We start from the raw sequence: 22,154 nt of genomic DNA, 5'->3' as shown, positions 1-22,154 counted from the left end.
ATTTTATGAAACAAGACTTTCTCGCTCAGGCAAATTAAATTCTGTGGAATTGTAAGCTTGCATTCAAATATCAAGTTGATTCGTAGGGATAAATTCAGGAAATAAAATTTCCGAGTATGTACGTTTCCAGTCGGCGGTGAAACCGTTAATGCGGAAAAGTTGTCATGCAAAAATCCGTCCTTGCACGAAGCTTTCGAGGAGTAATAGGAGGCATGTTTGTGAATATTCTTCTTGTGAAAGAACCATTCACCCGATACGGCCGTGTCAGCAACTTAACTCGCGATCGCCTTACCGGCAGCCAAGAAAATACCTCTTTACGCTGACCAAGTAAAAATATCGCCCGCCACGATACGATTTGAACCGAGCTTTCAACGGAATTGAGAATATTTCTACGGCTTACGGAAAATATGGCGAAAGCGGGCAAGAGAAAAAGAGAAAGAGAGAGAGAGAGAGAGAAAGAAATACGAACCATTTACTGACGAGACCGAAAGACAATTTTGCAATATTCGGGAAATTGCAATACCTGTATACATTCATGTGTGGAGGAAGAAGTGAAACCGATGAGGATATCCCTCCTCGCAATATGCGATCGAAACTTTACGAGGACAATCTCAATGTGTAATTTCGCGTTTCACCGCGTAAATTATATTTTGTATGTTTTCACAAAAATCGCGGCGTATTGGAAAGCTATTTCAATTTATGGCTCACCCGTGACAATAAAATCAGGCGCACTTAATAAACGCGTCACATATATTTTTTGTTTTTCTTCTTTCTTTTTATCTGCCGTCAGCGTCTGGCAATGTATCACGCTTTTACGGTTTGAAAACCTAACACAGCTTAATTCGAACACTCGCGTCAAATTTCATATCCCCGAGTATAATTCTTGGATATTTCCTTCATGATTCTTGGATAATTCGAACTTTCTAGCTAAGGGTGATCGACACAGGCAAAAATTAACAACACTTTCCGTTTCTTCAGAGATGATATTTTTATTATGGCAAGAAACGGCGTGAAACGTGAACCATAAACTAATTCAGAGTTATTGAAATCAACTACAGCCCCAAGTAAGTCGCATCACGTGGTCAGTCTTTTTCCTCGACGATTTGATGAATCCAAGAAACTGTAGCTCAGCTACCGCCCGTGTAAATCGAGCTCTGAGTGAATTGCGTTAAGGAAAATGTTCTGCGAAATTTCACCTGTTTAGAGGAAAAGAAATCAGCGCGTTCTGATCGAAACTTTCATTGCGTTATATAGACAAGGATACTGCAGTTCGGGATCCACTTCTCGCCGTTCTTCCCCTGACTGATCTGGACACACGATTGCTAGGAAAGACTGTAACAAACAATGAGAAGTAAGCGAAAACTGTTGAATTGTTCTTTCGCATTTTTTGGAAAAAAATTAATTTAAAAACTGAACCAGACAAAAATAGTTAGGGTGCAAATGGCTCATTCATGTACGAAAAGAGGTGAAGGTCCCAATCAAATTAGGACCACTATAATGTGCGACCGTTTATCGATTGATATTCAACGTTGAATAAAGTCTTCGATGAGGCGCCACGGGGATGAAACTTTTTTTGGAAAATGATGGCGTTGATAAAATACTATAAAACATCTGTGGGATAAATATTGATGAGATATAGTGAGCTGTGATTATTTTTACCTGGAGCCAGTCGTACATGTTAATCAATCTTCTGCCTTCCAAATGAAGTTTGTAAATGAGGCTCAAGTCCGGCATCGTTTCAACAATCGGCTGCTGGCTGGTCACAGTGCAGCAAGAACACTAAAAATACAAATCACTGTAAAAAAGAAATCCCGATTCATCGATTTCGCAAACCATTCTATACACTTACGTCCAAGTAAGCTTGCGGATTATTCAAACCGGTGTGAATGGCAGCCCGTGGCGATCCAACAATGTGATGTTTCACGGCGTTACCGTCGTTGAAAAAGAATATTTCACTGCCCGGCAGAAGTGCGGGATTTTTCAGATAAATGGAAAAAACTTTTTGATCGAGGTAATTTATCACATCCGTTTGGGCTTGTTTGTAAGGCGAGATTGAATGTTTCTTGGACAATTTCAGCAGCTTCTGCAAACGGCGAAGATAAAAGAAATTCTCTTTAACACTTTGTAAAGTTTGTAAAAATTATGATCGCACCGATTGATCAAATAATAGATTACAATACAGTAGAGTTTGCCTTCGTCGCGGGAACAACGCTGCAATAGAAAATCAAAATGACTGGTCGCTTTGTTAAGCGAATTAATAAACTAACCTGACAGCAGATTTACGGGTACAACCCGCAGGGATTTGCTTAATTTGTGGACCAAATTCATTAACGCACAATTAATGAGCTTGACGTTCAATTTTAAAGCCGGAATAATAATCGTTGTTTCATTACACACAACGATGAGTCTGATAACAAATCAATGAACATATACACGAGTATATACTCGGCGTGCCAGGAAACGAATGACATTTTAATCGCACACTAGTATACTATATAATAATACACTCGTTATAAAACCGTGTGCCGAAACTGAGAATTCCAATTATCCCTACGGCATAATCTCGTCAACAGCATTCACCCGTATTATAACCGAGTAATTAATGTCAATGAATACAATAATTACACACCCATTAGTCGCGTTAGTATACCATTTTTTATTCGGATATTACAATAACGATTGGGATATGAGGGTTGTTTTTGTTTCCGCTGCATTGGCGGTCCATTCGTGAAGCTTTGAGCTTTACAGGAATTTTCCGTGTGTAAAATAATACCCAACAGGTGAGAAGTGAAATACTGCGAATCGATTCGTACCTCTTTTAGCTGGGCCCGATTTAATTTTTCACCCGGGTCGACGACCTCCGTGTTTTCTTTAGTTACTTCGGGGCTCGCATTCCTGATGACTTCCCTGTATTTTTCCAGATCAAGTTTAACATCCGCCAACAATTTTTCCTCGGTAGAGATTTCGATGATATTTTTCATCGCATCAAGTTTCGTCAGAAGTTCTTCTTTCGATATGAAACCCAGGTATTGCAGGCACTCCTTGTACTCTTGGGATTCGGTTATGGCGCAGCTCACAGCCTTCGCGTATACTTCTCGTAGCTGATTTCGAAACGGGGCAAAAAATTATTAAGCGATTCATCTACGAGATGCTGGCAAGTAAAAACTGGCTGGCAAAAAAAATTGGTGAAAATCTAGTAAACTCGTTCCATTTCACTTTTCAATAGTTAATTTTATTCAAAAGACGCATCGTTTTTTCATTGGCATGGTTATATATTTTTTTATTTTGTAATATTGTTTCAATATTGACTACAATAAAAAAAAAAACTGATAACATCTAGTTGATTGTTGAAAAAAAAAGAAAATCTCTTCCAGTGAAATCATAGAAAATAGTCTTCTGAATAAAATGAGGCATTCCAAAGTGAAACTTTCAAATTTTCAACAATTTTAAAACATTTTGAAATGAATAATCAATTTTTTGTTCAAAATTTCAGTGTTGTCTGACCTGTGTATTTTCAAAGATTTCTTCACAGTTTAATAATAATAACAACTTCACAAATCTTGAATGTACGACTATCTTGTGGTAAGAATTAGAAAATCATTGTCGATTTTTAACCGCTCGATCTCCTCAAAAGTGAGTGAAAAAGGGTGTACACAGTTACTAAAATAAAAATAAAAAATTGAAACAACAATAAATACAGATCGATCTCTTCTGCGGACTTACGCCGATCCATCGTCAATCAAAATTGCAAGTCGAGCGTAAAACTTACTTGTTTACCCAAAGGCGCGTTAGGTAGATCCGAGGTGAGGTGATGCAAACATTTTAGGGTAATTTGAAAGGTGCGAGTGAAGGTGTGAACCTGATTTATTAAGGTAGACAGTAATTCCTGTATGGGAAAGATAGAGGGGGGTAAGGCGTAATTAATTCATTCAATTTCATGGTTTTATAGGGGTAAGGAAATTGGTTCGGCTTATACCTTGAACTCTTCGTCGTTTAGGGAGTCGCGTTTTGTCACCGGCAATTTTCGAACGTATTCAGCAATCGAGTTTAATTTTTTTATCTCATCCAGATCTTCGCTTCTCAACGCGGATATTCTCGATCCGATATTATCGTCGTTGCAGCACAACGAGTTGATATTCTTTCCATAAAAATGTTGAAACATACACATCTGAAAAGTAAAAAATGCTCTGCGATATCACTGCGATCAATGCCGCCAGATTTTCGTTCTTTGTGACATATAACGTGTGCATATGTGTTATAGGTTCTACATATATATTACGCATAATGCCGAAATATTTCATGTTTCTCGGATATTAATTCAATAACAATGCAGGCCTCTGTTATATTATGCGGCGTATACATTATATAACTACGTGTTCACAACGTGTAATTATAAGCACGTTCGAATAACATGATTAATGCTCGTAGCCGGTTATAATACGAGTGCGGTGGTGAATTATTCAACGAAGCCTGCGTAATACATTTAAAATTGTTTTACAACTGACAAAAAAAGAAGGGAAAATGGAAAAAATACACAAAGACGGTTAAAACGAGGAAAAAGCTTCACGTGCCGAATAAAATTACATACTTGTATCTAAAAAACAAACATCACGCGTATCACCGTCGATATATCTCGATTAAATACAGCAATTTTCGTACCTTGTAGCCTTGCAGGAAACCGTTGACGGAAAAATCATAAAATAAAAATATGTCGGTGAGTAACTGAAAAGCGCGCCCGGTTAATTTAAACGGGGTTTCCGTGGAAAGAACCGTGCCGTCCAAAACACCTGAGAGACTTTTCACTTGCGACGGAGCTTGGAAAACCTGTTGTAATGGATATATTATTACTGGTATTATTATTATTCAGTGAGAATTTGTCGTTAAAATACAATTTCGGGAAATATTAATATTAATACTGTGCAGATTAAATTCTGCGGATTTATTTAACGAGGTGTAACCGTATAATAAAATTAGTCTTGCCTGAACTCGCAATTTCGATGTGACGTGATGCGGTAACGATCTGTGCGCAGCGTGGACCGCTGTCGCTACTCCGAAAATTAAAACAAATTTGATTGTTTTTGAGTAAACGCTATAAATAAATTGAAAAAAAAACGGGTATTCGTAAGTGAAAAAAAATATTAGTCACTGGCAGGTGTAGATAACGACAAAATATGTGGATAATCGGATTGGTCTGACTAATCAGACAGATTAGCAAGTATTTGAATGCATAAATCATTTGCAATTCAATGAAAACATCAAGTAAATCGATAGTGTAACCGTAATGTTCGTGCGACGCGGAAAGAAGGAAATTAGGAAACTAAATTCGTAAAATTCGATGCTATCAATTAATGCCATATATTTTGTTTTTTTTTCTTTGTCGGAAAGACTTAAACTTTCCGATCAAATATTTAATAATTACGGGTTCTGAATGTTTCAGACCTCGATGTTTGTTTCTCTAATTGTTGAGAATCAGTTACAGTAGACGATTTTTTTTTTTTTTTTTTTTTTATATGAACACTCCAGACATATAAAGCGTCCAATAAATAATAACGAATTTTTTTTTATACTGCTTTCAGAATTGAAAATATTACGTTACGGATAAGTGAATCGCAATAAAATACGTATAATGTTCAAAATTCTTCCTACGCATATTTACCTGAGTATTAGAATGAAGTTTTGCAAAATTTCAGCTGAGAAACTTTCGAAATCTGGAATGATTATGAGCAGAGGTGTGTTTGAACCATATTCCTGATACCAGGCGTTCAGCATACTTGAGGTGCAATGGTTTTTCTGTATTTCTGTGCGCTTATTCTGCGAAACAATGAATACCTCATGAGAAATAACTGAAAAGTGCTCATTGAAGGGCTTGTAGGCCATTATAAACAATAATTGAAAGAACAAGTGAAAAGCGATCTTGACGAAATTCAATCAATAATTTATACTTTCATGCTTCCCTCGAAAGAAAAAAAAAAAAAGAAAATAAGTAGGATGGACACTTGAAAGTAAACTTTGGCCAAAGAACCGAAGCACAAATATAAAAGTACGCCGCGCCAAATCAATTACCCTGGAATTGTTAATTAGCTGAAAGACTGTTTCTTCCATCATATTTTTCAAGCTGTAGGAGTCTCTCTGCTGTATAATCGCTATGTGTGAGGTAATATCTTGGAATTTTCTGGCCAGCATTTGAAAAAGCGCCCCGTGATCGGGTAAATTGACACCTAAAAAAAAAAAAAAATAACCGTGTATATTATTATACCTGGTGAGAGTCTTTTTTTTTACCTATAATTATTGTACCGTTAAAGTAGAACAAATTTGTCATCGTACTTGCCGGTCAGTAAAATTGCTGTGGGTATTTCACCGGACAGATCATCGTAGTTTATCGATGAGACGTACGACTTCAAATCTTCCGAGATTCTTGCGAAAATGTCGGAATTTATTTTCTACAATAAGTAATCGATTCTTATTTTGTCTTATTCTTCAATTATGCAACGTGAAATTGCGGTCAATTGATGAGCCTCAAGTTAGCGCATTTCACCTGCGTTGAGGGACTTTTTACCCTTTTTCCTACCTGAGTAGACTTTTCGATGGTTGACCAAACTTCCTTGTAGGCCTTGTACCACGATTCGTTAAACAGCGGTGCTTTTCCAGGCCTTTTCTTTCCGCGGCCAATTCTATAGCTTCCTTGGAAGGCAAAAACCCCCTAAAACACGTATAGTGAAATTTGATTTATGCTGCATTATTGGTCGTAAAAATACACGCATTCTCTTGAAACAATCTCGGTAGAGAATTAGATTGAAACAAAAATCCGATCGAACTCGACGAGGGCGTAAAAACTAACTGTAGAAAAATTAGCAATCTCCAGGCCAGAAAACTCGATGTGAATAGAGCCGAAACGCTCTACATATATCTCTTTAAAATTATATGAGTAAATTTTTACAGAACCATTTACGTTTCCATTAAATTTATCATCGAGGAATTGATACGGATTCAATATCAAGGTATTGCTGAAACCGCGCTTGGTAGCTAAAAAAATTAATTACGACAATCAAGTTTGCGTTGGTGGATTAATTTTCTAGAAAAAGAACCTACCGTAGAATCAGCAAAACAAGAGCCGAGTGAAATAATGTATAAAATAATTAATCGTCAGCTTTCAAGAACAAAAAGTTTTAACAAACGTTAAATTGGTGATTTTTGAAATATTGACTAATAGGTATGTCGTTTCGCTATTTCTCCCGCCAAGCAGCTTCAAAAATAAAATTGCGGTAAACGGTCGGCATTGAAATGTCGCTACTTAAAGTACGAGATAACATAACGATATTCAGAAACTTGTATCGTTACGAGTATCTGGGGATCGATCCTATAATTTCACTTTTCACATTTCCCACCATCCAATTTTTTTGATTGGTTTGCAAAGTATTGTCAACGAATGAGAGTGCTTCGATGGTGGGAAATGTGAGAAGTGACATTACAGGATCGATCCCCAGATATTTAAATTAATTTTAACAATTCCCAAGCCATGAAAAAACGCAAAACAATAGAAAATGATGACAAAATAAAAATCAGCCAATTATCACCTCCTTTGTGCAATCCCTGCCAATAAAATAAAGCCTAGTTTCAATTTCTTAGCCAATTACGCGATAAAAATCACAAAAATCACGACAAACAAGGACTAGGGATCATCCTCCAATCAGAAATCGCGTTGAGAATGCAGATATGAAAATTGCGATCCCTGATTGGATACTTCTAATTTCCAATTCTACTCCGTACAGTCCTAACAAACATTCGTAAATGCCAAATGCATTGTGGTTAGGTTACGCTGAGAGCGCAACAGGTAGCAAGATAACGTACCTTCGAGACAGAGACGTTGTCCATTTTCGCCAGGAGATTGATCAGTGCATCTGATTTTCTCGTCTTTGCACAGTTGCGAACCGGTCGACAAAAATAATCGAATCAACTGTAGAATCCGGTTTATATATGTATACACATGAACCGTAGAATAACGGTTGGTCATAGAGCTGCGCCGACGCTAACGGAGCTGCGCAACGGCTGCGCACGAATGTTCGCGTCTCGTTGCTTTGTCGGCCTGCCACTCAGTCCCAAGTCACGCAGCGCTAACTGCCATTTGGAATCCAGAAGTTGGACGCTGACGGGGATTTTGGATGGCGGAAGGGATTTCAAGGACGACCGCCAGACGGCGCATCGAAGCATGGAGTGCGGCATTCGACGACTGGGACGTAGAAAGATATGGAGACGAAGATATTTGGTCTCCCGCAAGCGCCGCCGGCGGTAGTATTGGCGATGCGTTTCGAAAGTGAGATTGCTCGTGTCGTTTATTTTGGGATTAGTTATCCGGGAAAACATTGACAGATTCAATGGGATGCAATTTTTGCTTGCATCTAAATTGATCCAACTATTTATGATTCAGAGATCTGTTCAGATCCGGATTTGATGATGAATTTACAGATCTTTTTAAATCTACAAAATTGTTGGCGGTTAGATTAGATTAGATAATGAAGAAATTCAATTGGATTTAACGGTATCTATTCATCTAAATTTAGATTATAAATCTTCACTCCGTTGACCCGAATAAGTCTGAGTTCATGTAATTTTAAACAACGCAATAACGAATACGAATATGTTTGTTAAAAATTTGTATTACAGAGAAATGATCTTTTTTTATTGTACATCGTATGCATTTCATCGCACATTTTTGAAAAATTATGTACGTACCCGTCCTGAGTTTATGGAGCAATCAATTAATTGTAAAACCTTTTACATATATATGGACAGATATCGTGGTAGATAATATTTGCAATCGGCAACAAGTTCGTTACACTTACTTTTAACATGGTAAAAATGCCTGACCGACCAACGAATCGAGTATTTCATAAAGCATGAATGCTCGAGAAGGAATGAAAATTTCTAACCTTACATCTATGCGTTGAAATTTTGTTCACGTGCAAAATATGCAAAATTTTCAATTCGCATACGTTGCATTATTCCACTTTGCAGTCTTCTTTTTCGGTTGCGCATTTTTTAATCAATTCCCTGGTCTCTCCTCTCACAATCTGACGAAATCCGTACGGTATTTATAATCTGATATCGTGTGCGCGTTACGTGACGTTCATATAACGAGGCCTCGGGGCATGCAGCAATCTCAGTTATGCCTGCATTAGGCAATTGAACAAGCCATCATCCGTTGCAGTTTTAGACAGGCTGCCGAAATACTGAACACTCGCAATATGCAGAGAACTGTGCAGCAAATTCCAGTAGCGAATATAGATCGCGTGAAAATTCAGTATACGATGAAATTTATCGCAAGCTCGTTTCTCCGTACTGCGTGACGATTTGTCGTTTTAAGTAGCATTGTCCAAGTTCTAGTTGAAAGCAATATATCGCTTCCGTTCCCTGAGGCAAAATCCCGCGTCGCCTCGTTTTTATATTTCTTTGTGACAGTTCAATTTAGTCCCGTACAAGTCCCACCTCGCATCTCGCAAAAAAAAAAAAAAAAAAAAAGAAGTATAAGAAGAAACTTCTCTCCACATTATTTTTATAATTCGCTTCGACGAGCCTCCGTAGCATTTTAAACAAGCAATGTAAGACTCTCTCTCAGGGGTGAATTCCGCCCTCTCGCTATACTCTTTTTCCGCTCTTTAATTTACGTGCAAATTTAATGTTTACAAAAACTTTTTCTTTGAATACTTCCTTCCTCGCCGAAAGATAGGTAAATCCGTCTAACAGATAATGCCGGGATTTGATGGTCAAATAGTGTTCTGATTTGTATCAGGAGTTACACTTCTTGTTAACGATTAAGGTTGACGATATTAACCTCGAACAATAAATCGAGTTATGCTAAAAAATGTCAAATATATAAAGTAATAAGTTTGAAAAACAAACTTATAGTTTGTTCGAATTATAACTACGAATTGAGGAAATTTTGATTCAACTCGATCGTACTTTAATCAACTTTTGTTATAACACGTAATTTTATCGATTGCCCGGAACCTATACTATCGGTTAAAACATTTGCCAAGGGGTTTATGGAGAGTGAAATATCCGTCAACGTTATTCGTCCCGAGATGTGGTTATAACAAGGGTACGAAGGAATTAAAGGGTCACGGTACTGAAAGTTCAATACCTAATTTGCCAGCGTATAAAGCGAAAGGGGATGTGCTCACTGCAATTATCGGTTATATTCGCAGGCCAATAAATGAGGCTCTTCGGCGATACCTTTGTAGTCTTTGAACTCGGATGTTTTTCCACGACGGGCATGTATTGTTTTAGCGAAATTAATTTCGATATAACGGGACTGGCTGAATTACCAAATAAAGAAGATACGTCATCACAAACGGGAAATTCAATATTCATCCGCATATATATCCCCGCAGGATTACCTTTTTTAAACGGCAAAAATTTTTCCGTTTTCCGTCTGCGCAGATACACCGAGAGTTTTCATACATATTGTGAATTAACAGAAAACGTTGCCGTTCAAACTCTTTCATGTTTTTATTATTTCGAATAACACTGAAATTTCCTCCTCGAAGTGAATCGTATTTTCAGGTGCGTTTTTACTCATGTGATCGTCGAAACTAAAGTGGCAATCAACTGCGTTCTGCTTGCGTACGAAGCAGTGAATTAAACAGATTAAACAACGAACAAGGTAGATCTGCCTACTTGCAAAAGAAGGTATCTGAAGTGTACCTTGCCTTTTTTCTTCATTCTATGATAAGTTGCGAGGAATCGAAAAACATTAGACATATATTCGTCACGCGATAATTCGATGTTTTAATAGATGAACACCTCTCCAAATTTACCCCAAAAAAGTAAAGGATGCAGCCCTTGAGGATAAAAACACTGTGCAGATTTGATCGTCCGTTGATAGTTAGCAACGTCCAATTGATGTTATTAAAAACTTTTATTTCACTATCGAGAAATCGTGAAAATCGATTTTTGGGTGTGAATTTGAAAAAAAAAAAAAAATAACCTGTCTAATATTTTTTTATGCAATACAGCGTATCATAGAATAATAAAGAAAATCGGTATTAAGTAGGTACATCCAGGTACTTTGATTCCTCGCGATCCGTTGACGCCACCGATATTCTCGACAATGAGACGATATATCCGACCTGCCTTTCACTAAACAAGAAATGCATGACCAATTTTAATGAGGATGAAGTTAGTAATCTTACTGCAACAATACATGTTTGGGAGATAAACCATGACAAACGAAACATAAGTATTCATATTTTTAAAAGCCAACACCTCGATAATCATTCAGATATCGCAGAGTAGCGATTTTTTCCCTGATGTTTGGTTACCTTAACGTTACTAAATTTAGCGTTGTCAATTTTACAGCTTCATCTAAAATCAACAAGTCCTGTCATCCTGCTGCAAAAAGCGTTCCAATATAACCGATATACTAATTATTTATTGATCGCGATATTTTACTTTATTCAGCGGTGTGACTCAGAGACTCATTATCGCGCGTCATTTTCGTCGATTAGGATAATTCGAGCCGGGACAAGAGCCAGTAACGGCATAAATGACTGACGATTAAACAATTACTCCGTACAAAAGGCACGTATCACTGGATGCGGGAACCGAGTATTATTCGTAGGGTAGTTAGCTCAAGTGCGCCAAGCTCGAAAGCTGCGCACCGTCTCGCAGGTGACCCGCGTGCAGGTTGGGGGTGGTTCGGGGGAAGTTGACGAGACGAGGCTCGATTCTCCTAGCTAGCGCGTAATGAGAGGTATTGTGCGACGCAGCCTCTGGGGGTTCCTTCTTTTGGAATCCGATGAATGGTTGAGGTAAGTCTCTCGGTGCTGCCGTGCTTCAGGATGCGGAACAGGAAGGGGCGAACAGGGTACTGGAAGAAAGGAAGGAAGGAATGGAAAGAAACGCTGCTCGGAAGATGGTTCTGACTTTCAATTACATAACGTTATCGGTCGCTACTTATATACCCGCTTACAGGGCTCTTTTGATTAGATTCCGTCGGCGCCACAAGGCAAATATTATATACAAGTATATATACGTACCTATGTATATATTTTTCTTTCTCCTCTTCGTTGGGCTCCGATACAAATTTTAAATGAACCGATGTGCCCTTGAGCTTCATTATTGGTCCGGTGATTACGAGGGTCTCGTAATGCGGAGGCTCGGGCAGAGCAATAGTCTTTATAATTTCGGAAATATTTGGCTCAGCTGTACGAAGGAATTCAGATTCACGTGTTGTACGGTAAAACTTTTAGAAGTAATTTTTTACGTGTTATGGCCATATGCGGTGTTTCGTTGATGTATACGTATGTATATCAGAGTTGTGTTCTGCAGCTGTGATATATTGGTAGAGAAAGAGGCACAGTTATATCAGCCGAAAGAAACCAAGTAGCTCTCAGCGCGAAACAAAAAAACGGGGCCTAAGAATATAAAAGGCAAGATTTATTACCCACGGTATCTTACTTTTGGTCATTACCGCATTTTCACCGTGAATAATAAGGTTTCAAATCGTTGACTTGAAAAAATGTTGGGGCTAATTAGGAGACAATGACACGTTGGAAAATATGAAGACGACACGAGTAGGCACACACATGATAATAATTAATTCATTAATGTACCTACTGAAATGAGCATTGATCCTGAAACTAACTAAGCAATTAAACCGTTTATTCTTACAGCCAATCTCGCCTTGACAACGGACGAATTCTCGACTTCGATTCTGTCGGAACTTACGGGAAGCCCGCCGCTGTGGGTGACGCGAAAAACCGGAAGCTATCGCCCCGAGATCTACATCAACAACGCCAAAGTTCTTATAGAGCGTAGCAACTACCAGTCGAGCATCCCTGGTAACAGCGGAGGATCGGAGGAAAAACAGGTTAGCCTTACACGCTTTTTATGCAAAACCACCGCCGCGACAATCGCGGCTAAATCGTGTACGTTCCCTACAAGCGATTTGCGTCACCGGTGTTCAACAAAACTGCCCACATCACGATGTTTTACTTCCCTGTACGGCCGCTCTTTGAGCGACGGAATTGTCACACCCTCGTTTCACTCTCTACGGTGATGAGGATTCATCGCTAGTTGAAATTCGCAGTTTCATCAAATGCGTCTGTTTATACGTTTGTAAATTGTTGCTTGGTTATGAATTCGTCACTGTTGATCGCGTCATTGGTGTATCATTCCGATCGGACTGTGCAGCAGTTGAATGTATTCATCCTGAAAGTGACGTCTAATCGAAGGGCGGTACTATATGTATGTTTCGAAATCATCGCTGATGAACCGTGTCGTTGAACTTTAGAAAAGTGAATATTTAGTCTTGTGTAACTATATGGTGTAAATAATTTCGCAGTACGAGGAATAATCTTTACGGGGTGGGATTGAAATTCCAAATTTGAAAAGCTCCGACAGCGACAAGTTCGGAATTCTTTTGTGGCGAAACTTGAAGTAAAGAAATCAAAATTTGACGAAACATCAAAGTTTCGAATGGTCCGAAATCCAACGATCAAAGTTCCGAAAGGATAAAGTGCTGAACGGGTGTAACTCCGACAAGTCAAAGTTCCGAAAGTGCGAAAGTGAGAAAATTGAAAAATCTGAAACATGGAAATTCTGAGTGATCGAAGATTTTCAGTTCTCTGAATTTCTGGCTTGGCGAAATGTCACCACTTTGATCCTTCTTTATTTTGGACTTTCGATATTTTTACGTTCGGAATCTTGGTCATTCTGATTTTCGGTTTTCCTAATTTTTTAAACCCACTCGTTGAGTAAACTACGCTGTGTGATTATACTTCAACTTTTGGAACTTCGCTCTATCGAAACTTCATGTATCGGAATTTTGTTCTATCGGAACTTTACTTTTCGGAACTTTGCTGAATCGTAACTTGAATTTTGGAACTTGGAGCCGTCGGGTTGTCCGACCATTCAAAACTTCGTTGTTTCGTCAACGTTTGATTTCTTCGCTTCAAGTTTCCCCGCAAAATAATTCGGAATCAGGCGCTTTTGGAACTTTTGAAATTCGGGACTTCAACCCGACTCCATCTTTACACGTTATAATCTCTCGTCTAGCTTCGAGATGGTTTTTACTGCAACAATTGATGCACTGGTGATAATTTTCACTGCAAACGGAGACGTAAAATGACCTCGTTAAATTATATACCCTACTTATGCGATTACCAGGTGAATGTGAATTATTTAAACCCCCGACCAGCTGGATATTTATTATTTATCCCTACCCGAGGCTTGGATATATCCGACACATCGGTGTGTGCTTTAAACGCAAGGGTTCCTACCGGTGAAAGTTTGAAATCCACAAAATCCCAAAATTTGTACGTAAATGGGTAATTCGACGCTCGACCCGTCCTAAAAAATTAATCCAGCTTACCTGGCCAGCCTCGCATGACTCTACGTATAAACGCGTGTCTCTATCACTCTATCCTTTATTCCCGTATCCCTCTCCCTAGATTTACCATTCCTTTTTGCTCAACCCTTCCGCCACGAGGAGGGAATAGGAATTACTTAGAATTCCGTCGGCGGAGCGGCAACCCTTAACCTTCACACGGAACGAAGTTTCCTCCGACTTTCTCTCGCCGTTTAGAATTCGGTTACACCTGTCGCGCTGTGCTTTCGCGTCTCATTGCCAGCCGAGTGGCAAATTGACGATAATGTATATCGTAGGTACGCGGCATCACAGATAAGTATAATAAATTTTCGTCAACCTCTGTTTCGTGTCTCAGAGGAAAGTTTGCAAAGGTGTTTGACGATCTAGTTTGGTCCCATGTAACTACGTACCTTGTCTTGGCCAAGTTTGCGGTCAGCTTCTAACGAGCTTTTAATGTGCTTTCAAAGGAAAATGTACAGCCTGTCGTCGGCACCGCAGAGTCATTATCGCTGATGGGTATTACAAGTAAACCTGCTACGCACCAAAAGATCGGGATATACTTTTCACCCGACGTTGTTAGATTAAAGTATGTCAAATTTGACCCCACGTCGTGCAGGTTTCGCATTTGCTTCGTTATCTTGCCGTATTACTGCAATTTCTAGAGGTTCAAGTTCGTTTTTCCAAAGTTATAGAGAATGAAAAAAAAAATTTTCATGCTGTTCTCGGCGCCATATCGAGTATCTCTGTATATACCAGCGCTGCTAAATGAGAAACTGCACCTAGTATTAGTTGAGGGTTGATCTCTGTTACTTCGGGAGAGTACTAAGCGTGCTTGTGTCCCTCTTCTCTCTGTCTACCTCGCTCTTGAGGAGGTTCATGAGTCAATAACACGGGTGAACGAAATTTTTTTTTTGAGGTTTCGCATTTAAATTAATACATTTTGATTCCATACATTAAATAATAATCAAAATCTTCATTCGCTGTTTATGAAGTTTGCTTTTGTCTGTCTTGCGTTGATAAATAAGTCTCGAAGTGTTTGGTTGCAGCAGGTAAGCAGCCGATAGGAGCACGATTAAACAAAGAGCAAACTTTATATAATAAACTATTTTTTCTTTCATTACTCAGGGCGAATAAATAAAAATTTGACATTTAGAACCAAGACTCATAATTCGTGTTGACCGGTGTAATCAATCAATTCTCGCTTATTATTTTTACTACGAGATAGTCACATGTTGAACATTTGTCAAATTCACATTTTCCGGAACTGTTAGATAATAACTATAAAAATGTAGTGCCTAGATCTTAACTTTTAATTTCAAATCACTGTAAAATGGATAAAAATTTATCAACTCTTATGGTGAATCTCTTCAAGACAGTCACAATTAGTGTCGAGTCTACCTCACGTTACGTACGGTAATGAAATGACACAAAAATTTCCATAATCTCTTCTCCGTCATCGTTCGTGCAAAATTATAATAACATCGATGCAGTACGAGGGTGCGCCTTTCGCCTTCCTTACCGAAAAAGAAAGAAAAAAGTCTGTTATAATGAATAATCATTGCATTCACACTTTTTCTCATTAATTAGCTAACAAAATTGAGAAGACCAGCGAGTTTCTGGGGTGGGGCGAAAAGAGGGGGTGAGGGAAAAAGGCGGGGTTGAAAAAAGTGGGCGAGCACCTCAGGGCTACAAAGCACGTTCCTGCGCGACGAACGTGTAATGAGATGAAACCCAGTCCGCGGTACCGGTTCCAAGATTAAAATCCCCCGCCGCCCTCAAGCCGAGACGAACATTGGCCTGGCTCTCTTTGTTGAAAAATATAAGACAAACTTCTTTCTGGTAACCCGGGTACGCGGACGAACCCTTTCCCAACCCCCGCAGGACTCTCTTCCTCTCCTCTCCTTTCCTCTCTTCTCTACGCCTAAGGCGCCGAGCCCTAACAAGGAGGGAGACAAGTTGGGGATGAGTGGGCGTAATATAAGGCTATACGCACTGTGTACTCACTTCAGGCTCTCCTACTATCTGCGTGACGCGAATGAAAAGGAGTCGCTTGCATTACTGACTCCCTGCTACAACAAAATCTACGGGAAAAGGGGGATCAGTCGAAAATTGCGGGCTTTCAAGTACGAATCGAGAAGAGCATCGCGCGGCGCTTAAAGGAATTTTCAAATCAATGATGTTATCACACTTCACCGTCTATTTGATAATAAAACCGAGCTGAATAATGAATGATGAATGAATTATTTTTCAAGAAATATACTTTTTTTTTTCATCTGAACTACACCCTCTTCATAATGTCGAACTAAATGTGGTTTTGAAACTATTCTACGCTATTTCTTGTATCAAAGTACCACATCTAAGGATCAGGGAGCATCTGCAAATTGTATCTGAAGGAGTTCAAGAACTAAAAAATTGATTTTTTTTTTACTTTATTCCTTCATACAGATTCATACATACCAATTATATACGTGAAAACGTACTCTGAAAAGTGTGCAATGTTTGAAACATTCCAGTGTATAAACTATGTTTCGTATATTTTCCGTTCGAATCTTACGAACAGCTGATCACAGTCATTTGAAAATGAATGAGGCCTCACAGAGTTAGTGTCACGATCGGTTAATGTTATACTCGTGTTCCGAATCTCAAGGTTTTTCAAAATCAACTCCTGCTTATTGAACATGCAAAAAAAAAGAAAAACTCAAACAATTCCGCAGATAACTTAATTCATAATAACCAAACATTTTCACTTCTTTCAAGATTTATAAAAATTTCCTTTTGCATCGAAATTCCGTCTGCGTATTAAGTTTGACTCAAAAGTAAGGAAATAATTCGTTAAAGTCCGTCTTTTTTCCAAGCACCGACCCAAAATTTATTCACAAAGTTTCGCAACGAAATTTCTCGTCTCCACGAAAATCTTCCCCGCAAGATCTTCGGCTCGGCTCAGACTTCGGCAGCTTTTTCGAACATCGCGAAACCTCTTCTAGCGTTGCAAGGTGGCTTCGTCTGCATTCACCTTGGTCGATACCTCGAGCCTCCGAAACGTCGGCGAGTTTTCCGTATGACGGTTCATTGCTTATTGCGCAGCTTGGCCCCTGATCACTCGGGGCCTGGAGTCATTGATCGTCGCAAAGCTCGCGCCTCGATTTGCCTCTCCCCCCCCCCCCTCAGTGGAGAGATACATGTGAAGCTGCACTTATACGTGGACCATGGGGAGTCATGGTGTCGTGTTCGGTGTGAAATCTCGGCTCTGGAGAATCCTGAATAAGGAATGGTATGTATGAATATAGAGAGTGGCGGAAGAAACGGGCACCGCCTATACCGAGTGTATAAATCGATACTTACATAATGTGCCTATAGGTACATATACGCATACATACATGTATATATGTATATACAGGGTGTCCCTAAATTGCCTCCCACGGACTAGCCAGCATAATACCTCGTTAAAATCCAACCGAGAATTTCTTTTCCGGAAGCTCGTCCGACGCATAGTTTTTGAATTATAAGCGATAGCGCTAGGCCAATCAGAGTGCACCATTTCATCTGGATTTGCCGCCACGGAAATTGCTGTTTTTATCGTCTGGGTGAATTATTATTATTCGCTTACGAATTAAATATCGGCACCTCCCCTCTCTCGCTGCTGTATCCCTTATTCTTGAGGATGCGCTTCTGTTTACACACACAAGTGTGCGCCCATGGATGTGCGGCCGGCAGCGTGTGCCGCGGCAACAATACCGAGGTCAGCGCTCGAGAAGGGGTGCAACAGCGAGTGAGGGGAGGTGCCGATATTTACTTTGTAACCGAATAATAATAATTCACCCAGACGAACAAAACAGCAATTTCCGTGGCGGCAAATCCAGATGAAATGGTGCACTCTGATTGGCCTAGCGCTATCGCTTATAATTCAAAAACTATGCGTCGGACGAGCTTCCGGAAAAGAAATTCTCGGTTGGATTTTAACAAGGTATCATGCTGGCTAGTCCGTGGGAGGCAATTTAGGGGCACCCTGTATATGCACAGGAGGCAAAGGCGAGAAGATACGCAAAAAAATAAAGGAAAAAGCCGAGTACATATGTACACCAGAGATTTTTCCATCTCTGCGAAGTTATGGGGACTTTTATTAGGCAGGCTTTGTCACCCACGAGCCAAGTCGTTCGATAGAACGGCGAAGAGAAAGAAAAAAGTGAAACAACAACGAACAGGGAAAAGAAGGAAATTCAATAAAAACAAACGGAACAACCGGCGAAGAAGACGCTGCCTGACGTGCGACGATCACGAGAATGCCGCGACGCTTGTAATACGTCTCTAGGCTGGATTCGTTTCGCTTCGAACCAGCTCGGTCAAGTTTTCTAATATTTTCCGGTGTTCCCTTTCGGTAGCGCGAATTTCCCGGCACACCTCAAAGCCCTCATAGAATAATAGTGTAAATCGTTACAATAAGAATCAGGCTAACGATAGGATTGTTTCCAATAAAAAATAGTAGTTGAATATTCAAAATCACCGAAGGATAACTCTTCCGCGTGTACAGTACGTGAAAATTTGTCAGATTTTACTGTAATTATGGTGGGAAAATTGTCGGTTTAAATGAATGTTGTTTCACTCTATGAAAATTTTTTTTCGGATCAATTGATCAATTTCTCTGTCGAAAAAGAACAAAATACATGTTTCGGCGTATTTCATCGCCGTGTTTGGTTAATTCGACAAATCGTTCGTCTGCATCTGTGTACCTACACTGGCTTACATCCCTTTTTATATAAAAGAGTTTTTGGATAATTTGAGCTAATAGCTGCAGCAGGCTTTAACCGGCAGTGAACTTTGGCGAGTGTTTCGCAATCAGCAGCGGAATATGAGTTTTCAAGATTAACGCAGAGTTCTAATTAAATTAAACCCACCCCTGAGGCCTGCGACGGAACGGCTGCACCGTGTCGTCAGGAATTTTGTTGAAATTTTTGCGCCTTTCTACCGCGGCGGTACTTCAGGAACGCGAAGAGGAATGACGGAGCCGCAAGGCCGGGTCGGATACTCTCTACGCGTCACGTCGTACCTTCCGCCTGTTTTACGACATACGTGTGCGCGTGTGCGTGTATGTCTGCAAGCTTCCGTTTTCCCGCTAGGCAAGTTGAGATCAACTCCAGAGACGCTATCAACGCCACTTCTCTTATTAATGATACCCCTCGAACGTGCAGTTCGGTAAATAATTGTGCGTGTCTGAATGTCGGGGCTAGGAAAAATTTTTCTGTATTTTAAATAGAAATTTCACGGCAAGGATTTTTTTAAAATATGAAAATCATATTTGCACACCGAGAAAGGAGCGGTGATATGCACGATTTTTTTATCCAGTTATTGGTAAAGTTTGATGTAATCTCTGGAACGAGGAAGAAGAAGAGAATCCGGAAAATTTGTAACGGCGATGAGAGTCTGCCGTTTATTGGGGAATTTAAATCCCGTCTCGGTGATGTAATTTTGCAAAAGCAGTTAAGCCTCGCGTTCTTGCCATTCGGGTTACTAATCGATAATTTAATTTCTTCGCACGACGATGATTTGACATTTATTGTTACGGAAATGCCAGAACGTAGCCCCAGAATACCGTCACAGAATTACGCATCATTTCACTGTTTTGTTTCAAATCTACTCAACTGCACATTAGTCGTATAAATTTACAAACGCTAAACTACGTCAATTTTTCCCCAATTTTGTCGCGATTTTTCATATAGTTAATTATTTATTCCACTGTAAACGCGATAGAAAATTTCTCAACAACTGGTATAAATTTCTTCAGTTCACGGAGAAAAAATCCTTCGTATGGGGAAAAAAAAAAACGTTCCCCGCTAGCAAAAGTTAAAAAATTATTTGTTAGTACAAATGAAACTTTAAAAGCTTTATTCAAATACACAGCCTTACTTGCAATCGATAGAAATTTACGGTTGAAGTCAACGTTTAAATGTATGCGCCTTGGCGGTGAGGCGGGGAAGCTGAGAACATTTCGAGAACCCGAAAACAAACATCGGGATTAGAAAGGATTCAAGGGGTCATTACGTAACGACGCTTCGTAGAGTTCACTTCGAATATCGAGCATATCGAGATAACATTATCGCGGTTTTTACATTGTTTGTAGATTGTTAATTGCGAATAATTTAAAGAAGTGTACCATTGAACATTATATTTTAAATCTTGGTACATTGTTTCGGTTTATAATCATCTTCAGTGCACCTTTCGCAGAAAAAAGTCCAACGAGTTTGTATTCGAGTTAGGAATAATTCTTCCTGGTTGAAATGCTGCGTGAGAACGAACCAGAGGTGAGCATCTGCCGACGCGCTGAGAATCGTGTGAAAGGTTATTATTCGCGAGCGATACGGTGATTATGCTAGACCGTAAGAGCCACGTGGGATTGCGAAGCAATTTTAGGAACGACTCAAAAACTCCGACTTGGGAAATAAAGTCGGGATTCCTCTCGCGGTAGCGATTCACGTACGCATTCATATATGTATTGCAGCGTCGTACGCGAATCGGTGAAAATTCCCCGACATATGATCCCACGGAAACTTATCCCAGAAATTTTCTTCTCAAGTTTGTTGAAAGATTCTGAAAATTTTATATCGAATTCCCATAAAAATTGTCAAACATTATACAATTTGGACCCTCCAGAGATGGTCAGAAGACTTCGAGGAAACTCGAAGTTGTAAAAAACTTTCGACCTACCGCCAGATTCAATGAATCTCAGAGAGCTTTAAAGGGGATGTGAATTTTCAAGCCGCGCTGCGGTCTGCATGCGACTTTCCCGCAATCGTACGGTCGAAGGAATATTATTTTCGCTTCTGTTATTCGAACGTACACCGAGCAGTACGATTTGCGAACCGCTGAATGGATCCTAGGTCAAACCTTCAATACCGAAATGTAAACAGAAGCGTGGTGTTTGTGAGCGAGGATCCGTCGCAGAAATGTTTGATTTTGCAAACGCCTTACCTTCATTCACCTAGACGCGTGGGTAGTGAATATTTCAGTGAATATGCGTTGTGAAAATTGATAACACCACGCGAGTGAAAGTGACGTATTTTCAAGCAGTCTGAAGTACGTTCAGAATTTATTTTCAAATTTGTTCGGATGGTTGTTACGTGGTGGTTACATGTGAATCATTTGACTAATTTAATCGCTTCTACGCGATCACCGCGATTTATCTGAAGTTGGTGTGACTACTCGCATTCTGGAGAGCAGAGTTAACGACGGAGGCAAAAAAATCCTGAACAACTTCGTTTCTCAAGTAAGGTAACTATGGTTATAATTGACTTGATAGCCGGTCAGTTTATACTACAATTTCTTTTTTCGTGTATCGAGAAACGTTTTACTTGCAGTAATCACTTGTCGATCGTTTTCGACCAGTGAATTCGTATATTTCATGCTTCGGTTTGTCTTCGATGTATACCTTCCAACAAAAAGTCAAAATCCTGGAGTAACTTTAAATCTACTTTCCGTAGTAACTAAACACTCGAATTTTTTCTCGTAAATGACGACGCACAACTTTCGCGCTACTGGCGCATATCTAAGAGGTAGCGCGAGTATCGTATCTACGTGCTCGTATTTCGCCATAGCTGTCAAGGTGAATCGGGTAAATTCTGAACCAGGAGAAGTCTTAATGGAAATTAACAAAGCTCAATTTCCGGAGGGTTGGCAAATGGCAATTCAGCTCGGCGCCAGGTTGGCGTCATGTCTGCGTAGACTGTGCCACACCCTCTGCCTACTGCTCCTCCTCGTCGAATTGCTGCAGCTATCGAGACACTGCTTAGCTACT

At 39.7% G+C, this 22,154-nt stretch overlaps 2 protein-coding genes across 12 annotated transcripts in view; one reads left to right on the top strand and one right to left on the bottom strand.

Annotated features, from left to right (window-relative positions):
• Positions 1 to 22,154, top strand: part of LOC124178609 (fasciclin-1) — a 224,037-nt gene that overhangs the window by 143,787 nt on the left and 58,096 nt on the right. For all 8 annotated transcript variants that reach the window (XM_046562077.1, XM_046562076.1, XM_046562074.1 and 5 more), the window contains exon 3: positions 12,672 to 12,868. In XM_046562077.1, coding sequence (XP_046418033.1) covers positions 12,672 to 12,868 — 197 coding nt within the window. The remainder of the gene's footprint in view (positions 1 to 12,671; positions 12,869 to 22,154) is intronic.
• Positions 970 to 8,073, bottom strand: LOC124178611 (origin recognition complex subunit 3). Of its 4 annotated transcripts, XM_046562082.1 has the most exons (14): positions 7,849 to 8,073; positions 6,569 to 6,700; positions 6,329 to 6,440; positions 6,064 to 6,218; positions 5,657 to 5,811; positions 4,981 to 5,089; positions 4,660 to 4,824; positions 3,977 to 4,168; positions 3,770 to 3,886; positions 2,814 to 3,101; positions 1,850 to 2,083; positions 1,660 to 1,779; positions 1,265 to 1,332; positions 970 to 1,154 (listed from the first exon to the last, which is right to left on the bottom strand). In XM_046562082.1, the coding sequence occupies exons 1-14, from the start codon at positions 7,870 to 7,872 to the stop codon at positions 1,049 to 1,051; spliced, it is 1,977 nt and encodes a 658-aa protein (XP_046418038.1). In that variant the 5' UTR covers positions 7,873 to 8,073; the 3' UTR covers positions 970 to 1,048. The 4 variants fall into 4 exon arrangements, with proteins under 4 accessions (XP_046418038.1, XP_046418040.1, XP_046418039.1 ...); XM_046562084.1 differs by lacking the exon at positions 1,850 to 2,083; XM_046562083.1 differs by lacking the exon at positions 3,770 to 3,886.

This window comes from Neodiprion fabricii, chromosome 3 (genome assembly GCF_021155785.1).
Source record: "Neodiprion fabricii isolate iyNeoFabr1 chromosome 3, iyNeoFabr1.1, whole genome shotgun sequence".
NCBI classification, from domain to species: Eukaryota; Metazoa; Arthropoda; class Insecta; order Hymenoptera; family Diprionidae; genus Neodiprion; species Neodiprion fabricii.
Note: the sequence above shows the minus strand (reverse complement) of the source record. Positions and strands in the feature narration are given on the sequence as shown.

Excerpts from the sequence above, each read along its gene's own strand:
- LOC124178611 (XM_046562082.1), bottom strand. The coding sequence starts at position 7,872 with ATGGACAACGTCTCTGTCTCGAAG. Across the intron at positions 5,812-6,063 it reads AGCTAATTAACAATTCCAGG|AATAAGCGCACAGAAATACA; the intron begins GTAATTGATTTG and ends ATTGTTTCGCAG. Across the intron at positions 3,102-3,769 it reads ACGCGCCTTTGGGTAAACAA|CTACGAGAAGTATACGCGAA; the intron begins GTAAGTTTTACG and ends TTTCGAAATCAG.